Below are 7500 nucleotides of genomic sequence, written 5' to 3'. Positions count from 1 at the left end.
AACATTATATGATATTTTTTTAATTTAGTGTCTCTTTACTTTTATAATTGATCCCTTTCCCCTCAACTCATATACACCATTTGCAGACCACCTCTCCCCCATACAACTGTATGTACTTTATGGACGACCCCGAATCCGAAATAATGTCATTATAACAATGATACTATTGATATTGACAGTGTTCATGATGATAATAAAATGAGAAATATAACTTTTAAAACACAACAAACTCCTGAATTATCCTTAACAAAGCCTTAATTGAAAAATATAATAATTAACAGTAATACTTACTAAGTTCAGTGACAATATCTTGATGATATGCGAAACTAGAATCTCTTCCATTTGTTATGCTTTCATTCAAGCTAGAAACTTTTGCATGAGCAATTTCTTTGAACTTCTGACTGCTCAATAGATTTACAACATGTAAATTTTTGTTGCGATCCAATGATGAATGCAAAATATTTTTGTGATTTATTGTTTCTTCAACTGTATCAAGCAGTTTACTAGCTTGATTGAAGAGTTGCTGCTCTGTTTCTACATGTTTTGACACAAGTACTTTTGTTTCATCGCGCTCCTGCTTTATCCATTGTAAATGTTGAGTAGTTTTTTCTAGTTTTTGTTGCATTGATGCAAAAAGTTGTTCTGTTTTTTTCATTTCTTCTTCCATAAATTGTATTTTTTCAACATATTCACGCAAACTTGATTTTTGGGATGATAGTTGATTTTGCATTAAACTAAACAATGTAAAGCAGAGTAAAAAAATTAAACAAAAAAAATTTGTCTCTAAATAAGTCTCCATCAAAAAACAATTAAAAACAATTAATTCTTAAAATCTATTTTAGCTGCATGTAAATTTTTTTCACAGCTTACTTGCATTAAACTAATGTAAAACTTACAAAAGCTGATGTAAAATTGTATAAAAAACTTATGTAAAAATAAGAATTACATATAATTATCTTCTGCAATAAAAATTCCATTTTTCTCTCGGGCAGCAAATAAATCTTTTTTAAGCTTCTCTATTTCCTCTGTATACTCCTAAATGAAGCATAAAAATTCTACTTCCCTCTTTTCTTTATTTTCTCTTCAAATTTTTATTTTAATGACAATGAGTCATTTAATTTATACAGACACTGAACTATTGTTTAATCTCAATAAACATCTTTTACCTTTATTAGTGCCTTCTTTGTTAGCTTCTGGTTTATTTCAGGTTTATTTGTAATATTTTTTGCTCTTTGAGCATAGTCGAGAGTGCTCAAAGTTTCCTTAATAAAAAAATTACAACTAACAATTAGTATTGTATAACTAAGAAAAAAAATTAAACTGTTTTAAAATTAAACCTAGATCAATTGTGAATGAGAAATTTTAATCATTATTATTACTAATTATGGTAATTATCCTAATAACCATTATTGCTGAATAATATTATCAGCATGTGATTAAATATTATTTTTTTGTATTAATTAACATTTTATTGTTCTAAATAGCATAGTTGTAGTCCATGAAAATTATTATATTAATAAAAAAAAAAAAAATCGATTTAGCCTTTTTTAGATATTGTCAATAAGGATTTCAGAACTATGCAATAAAAGTGTTGATTTTAGCCAAAAAAAAAGTGTTAATTTTATTGATAGTTAGATTTAAACTTTTTGATTTGCTAAATTTTAGGGTTTTTTCTGTTCTATTCTCTATTCATATTAAATAGTATTTTTAAGCAAGTCTTTTTAGCATATTTAAGAACACTATGCACATGATATAAATGTAATGTTTACCTCTAAATTACAAGCTGCAGGTGATATTGTAGCAATAATTGATGTTTTGGTTCTTCCTCCTAAAGAATCTTTTAGAAGACGAGTTAACTTACTTTCTCTATAGGGGACATGAGGAGCATTTTCCACCAATGCAGTTATAACACGACCAAGAGTTAGTAAACTTTGATTTATTGTTCCTAAATCAAATTTCATTAAAATGTTTAATCATGCAAATACAATGTAAAAATGTTATGTTATGCATACACAATGAAAAAATGTTATACACTCAATATCAGTCAAATATTAAAGGAAAAAAAAATTACTACAAATTACAACAAGCATCAGATTTGCTGTTGCAATTATAATGCTTAATGCTACCTGTTTTGGTATTACTTTATTTGTAAGATATTGTGCATGTAAGTCTCTATCAAAAACATTAAGGCATAAGCATTCATTAATTAAATTGATTATATTTTTATTCAATAGTACATTATAATTAGACATGATGCAAACTCTAGAATAAGCATATTATTAATGCCTTTCCTTTTCTGTACATACAATAGCCACAAAACAAAAAGATGAAAGATCAAGATGAAATAAGTTTCTTTATATTTTTTAATGAAATTGTATACAGTAGTAAACAGTTTCATCATACAATATAATGAAACTAATTTCATCAAGATCTACTGTATACAACTTCATTAAACAAAATAATGAAACTAATTTTAACAGCCACAAATCATGGAAGACATGTATAACATCAAAAGGTAAAGATAAATCTATTGTTTTGCGTAGCAAAAAAAACCCTATGTATGCAAAATCTCAGAATAAACAGATCAATTCCTTGATTTAAATGCAATCAATCTTCTTTTGAAGAAATTTGGTCATTAAGGTAGAAAACAGTGTTCAACTTTTGATTCTAAAATATTTTGAAAAAATATGAGGAAGCAGTTTAATCAATTGGTTCTTAAAAAACTCATTAAGAGAATGCAAATCATTACAGAGTGTTGCAAGGTGGATTATTTTATGAGAAAAATATGTAACAATTTTTTTCTGGTAAAAACATGCTATATGCTACCTGGATCAATTCTTTTCTTTCTTTTTTTAAAAAAAACAATTGCTATCTGTTTTTGATATCTGGTTTGATTAATGAATAAGTGTGTTCACTCTATAAGGTTTTTAAACAATTTAATTTATAAATGATTTGGACTTTCCCTTTTTTAATTTATCTTTAGTTATAATAAAACTTTTTGCACTGCATTTCAAATTTAAAAAGCTTCCAAGTTTATGATTCAAAAGGGGGGTTTTAACGAAAATAAAAAATAAAATTAAACTTTTAAGCTTTTTCTTTTAAAACAACTTTCATTAACCCTTTTATTCCCTGATAACCTTTATAATAAAACTACTTATAAGAATTTCAAACATAAAACTGTTGTTTTTTTTGACAGAAAAATGGCCTGGAGAATTTTTTTTTCAAATCAAACTTTTTTTAGCCATACGTGATTGAATGTATTTATTGTCATGGTCACATTTACTAAGAAAGGTTATTGTGTTACCTGCAGACCAAGTCACAGGGAGTAAAAGGGTTAAAAAAATACATTATATACAATTAAATACATTATATACAAAAAATACATTATATACAAAAAAATACATTATATACAAAAAAATACATATAATACAAAATACACAAAAAAATACAAGGGTTTAAAAAATACACAGTATTTTGTTTTCACAGTAATTAACATATCAAATGTAATATTTTTTTACTAAACTCTAAAAATAAAATATTACTTTCAGTTTTTAGATTTTATTATAGAAACTTGTATAATGTATAGGAAACTTAAAGAAACTAGTAAAGAAACAAATGTTAATTTTTAAACTTATATATCTTCCTTATATTTATTAAAACTAATAGCACTATACATTTGTATAGTACTATACATTTGTATAGTACCTAAACCAGATTTAAAAAAAAAAAAAGATTTTTAAAGCATTATTTAACTATTTTATGATTTTTATAAAAGTATTATATATTTTATAGAACCTTATACTTAAATACAACATATTTTTTACTTTTTCCTACTATTAATAGGATCTATATTTACTTATACTTTTTATATTGGTTTAAAACTGCACAAATAAAAAAAAACCTGCTTCTCTGGCTCTTTTTTCAACTGCACCAGATCTTCCAATATTCTCACTACCAGCCAAATCAACCTTGAAGTAAAATATATCCACAATCATATTTCTAAAATAATCTAATGTTTATTTTATAAACAAAAAAAACCCTTCGTAATTAAGTGGAAAAAAAAGCTTCAAGAAAAAGTTAAGCAGAGAAACATTTGTTACAAAATTTATAAATATATATTTCGAAAAAACTATACATGTATATATATATACAGTTTTTTTGAAAAAATGCTGATATTTGGCAATATTTCTGCTAAGGGTGTACAAGATACACCCTAGGTATATCAAGATACAAACTTCTACAAAACTACAAGCCAAAAAAATTAATAATTATAACCCAAATAATGCATCAAACAGTTAAAATCACATTTCAGAAAACCAGATAATATATCGTTTTAAATGTCATTCTTAAGCGTAAATAAATAATGGCTTTGTATTAAAATTGAATCTTCTAATATTATATTTACATAAATTTTTAAAAAATTGACTGTAAATATTAAAAAAAAAATTTTAGAGTTGTTTATGATACAATGGAGTACTATTCTACAGTTTTAGGGGCCCCACACAAATTTTGTATCAATTTACCCCATACTTGCTAATTGAAAACAATCACTTCATTTTTAATATCAACTTGTTTTTTTAACGATTTTGTTTAATGAAGTAAAGAGCACATAGATTATAGGTTATTCTTAGGTTCTGATGTTTGTCTAACATATAGTTTTGTATGAAATAAGTTTTTCCATCTTTGTTTTTGATGATGCAAAGGAGGTTGGCAATTTTCCTGACCCCCCTCGCCTATAAATTTGCCCTAAAATGCATGGTATAAACTAGTTAAATCTTTATACTTTTTTTATATAAATTACAGTCTTGCAGAAGTGTTCTCTAGAGCGGTCGTCTATACTATTTAACATGTCAAAATTATTTAACAAGTGCTTATCAGAGCCTTATTTTCCAGCCTACTGGAAACCAGCATCTGTTATCCCTATTTTCTAACTCTGTAGAGCAATCTGACTTCTCTAACTACCATCCCATTAGTCTTCTTCCTATCATTAGCAAGGTTTTTGGATCTTCAATTAACAAACATTTAATCTCTCATCTTGAGTCTAATAACTTACTATCTGTGCTTTCTTGTTAAGATGTATCAGGTAACATCTATAAGATTATTGAATCCTTCGTTACCAATCGTAGTATAAAAGTTGTCTTTGATGTACAGTACTCTTCTTCATCTCCTGTAACTTCAGGGGTTCCTCAAGATTCTATCCTAGGTCCTATACTCTTTTTAATTTACATTAACAATCTTCCAAAAATTCTTACATCTAAGGTAGCATTGTTGATGATATTACTGTTGCTGATGATACTACCACTACTCTTGCCTTGATAAGAAGCTCTGATTGCTTGGAGGGAGCATTTGAGCTTGAAAAGGATCTCACTTCTGCTACATGGGGCTTTCAGTGGCTGGTGAACTCTAACTCAGATAAAACTCAATTTTTTTCAGGTAATTGTTATTGCAATAATTTAGATCTTCCTATATTTATGAGCGGTAATGTACTCAATGAGTCATCTACCCTTCATCTTTTCAAATGGCATGAATGCGGGCCATGTGTGGCTATGGTATTTATACCACTTGTGTGGTACAATATTATTTCTATAGTTTTTTGGCCACCTGCGGTTATAACACTTATACCACTTAGGTTTTATAAATACTAGAGATGCAGCGAATAGTGATTTTTGCATAATACTGAATATTCAGAAAAAATCACTATTTGGCACAGAAATGACAATTATATAATTGCCTTTTTTATTGATGCATGTTCCAAAACTAATTTCATGGGACTAGTTAAAACACAACAAGCAAAACAAAAATAAAAATTTAAATGCCCTGAAAAAATTTAAGATTTGTGACACACATAATCTTTTTCAGTGAAATGTTTATCCTTCTCAAGGAAAGGCTGCTTAACACCGATGAACTGAGAACCGGTGTCTAGTAGCACTGGTAAGGGGTCGCCCACAAAGTACATATGCCAAAAACTTTGAAATTTGACACCCCCTCCCTTTGTTGCCAAAAGTATGTACGTTTTTCATATACCCCTCCAAATTTTTTTTTATCAATAAAAAAGTTTATTGAAAAAAAAAAAAGGCGGAGGAGGTACCTTAGATACTTTATACGACCCCAAAGCCCTTTGTTTGCAGCAAAGGATCCGAATTTAAAAATCGCCTTCAAATATATACAAATATTAATTTTAATAACTTTAAATTAGAGAGAATGAATGTGTACACTTGGCCAAGAGGTAATGTTATGCACTTCGACAGCGAAGTCCAGAGTTCGATTCCGGTTAAATCTTATTGTTTTTTATTTTGTTTTAATGAAGAAACAAATAAAAATAAACTTACCAAAGGTGGACGTTTTTGACATGTTTTTTTGGGGGGCCTTCATCCCATTAGCCACAGCATTGTTAAAACCTGTTTTTTGTCAATTCAAAAAATAGGTTGCCTGAAATATGCTTTACTCAGGTCCAGTATATAAGGGGTGACATGTAGGCTCTCGCAGGATTTTTTGATGTTCCAGATAGGACACTTTCACACAATGTGCAAACTCCAAACTTAAGTATGTTTATACCTATGCCAAATGAGGAGGCCTTGTAAAAAATTTGGATGGCAGAGGCCTGGGAACAAAAAGCCCTGAAACACTTTCTTTTTTTTGTTGTTGAGGGGGAAGGGGGGGGGGGGAAGGAAGGTGGGAGAGGGTCGGGTCGTAAAATTTGCATGGTCATAACTTTTGTTATTTACCATATTTTTCTACAAAATTTAAAATCTATTGATAAATAAAAGTTAAGTTTTAGATAGTAAAGTCAAAAATTTTACTACATTAGTGCCCTCACGTTTGGGCAGGGATGGGGGGGGGGGGGGGGGGGGAAAAGGTTTTTAAGGCTTTTTCGTTCCCAGGTTTCCGCCACCCTAATTTTTTGCAAGGCCTCCTCAATTGGTATAGGTATAAACATACTTAAGTTTGGAGTTTGCGCAATGTGTGAAAGTGTTCTAGCTGGAACATAAAATAATCCTGCGGGTGCCCATGCATGTGTGTGCATAGAGGGAAACTACACCTTCTACTCCCTACACCAAACATTTTTTTATGTTGACAAACTAGGATCTTTAGTCAGAATTTTAACTTTTCTATTGATTAGCTGGTTAATTATGATAAATTAGAAAATCGAAGTATGTACTTTTAAATTGAACTATTCCCCTCCTCCCCTCCCCCCTATATGCTATTGTACGCTTTTTGAAGACCTCCCCCCCCCCCTATGAGCGTACGTACTTTATGGACAACCCCTAACAATTTATCTCCACTTCATAAGTAAAAGTAAAGGCCGAGTAGTTTGGAACATTCGGCTGAATACCGAATAGTAAAAAAAAGTAGCCTAATTGTCAGAATACCGAATAGTCACACAATATTTACGGTGTCTCTAATAAATACCATAGCCATACATAGTTAACATCTACACCATCTCATAAAAATCAAGTGCAGTTATCACATGCGACGTGCATCAAATTTTCTTGTCAGGTG

At 29.3% G+C, this 7500-nt stretch overlaps 1 protein-coding gene across 1 annotated transcript in view; it reads right to left on the bottom strand.

The window, feature by feature from the left end:
• LOC100212075 (kinesin-like protein KIF11-B) overlaps nt 1-7500 on the bottom strand; it is a 49606-nt gene that overhangs the window by 33003 nt on the left and 9103 nt on the right. Inside the window, exons 6-10 of the mRNA XM_065793233.1 lie at nt 3902-3968; nt 1770-1945; nt 1167-1262; nt 947-1035; nt 292-734 (exon numbers count right to left, since the gene is read on the bottom strand). Of these exons, the coding sequence (XP_065649305.1) occupies nt 292-734; nt 947-1035; nt 1167-1262; nt 1770-1945; nt 3902-3968 (871 nt within the window). The remainder of the gene's footprint in view (nt 1-291; nt 735-946; nt 1036-1166; nt 1263-1769; nt 1946-3901; nt 3969-7500) is intronic.

The sequence above is a fragment of the Hydra vulgaris genome, chromosome 03 (genome assembly GCF_038396675.1).
Source record: "Hydra vulgaris chromosome 03, alternate assembly HydraT2T_AEP".
NCBI classification, from domain to species: domain Eukaryota; kingdom Metazoa; phylum Cnidaria; class Hydrozoa; order Anthoathecata; family Hydridae; genus Hydra; species Hydra vulgaris.
The sequence above is the reverse complement of the archived record's forward strand: the minus strand, read 5'-3'. Positions and strand labels throughout refer to the sequence as shown.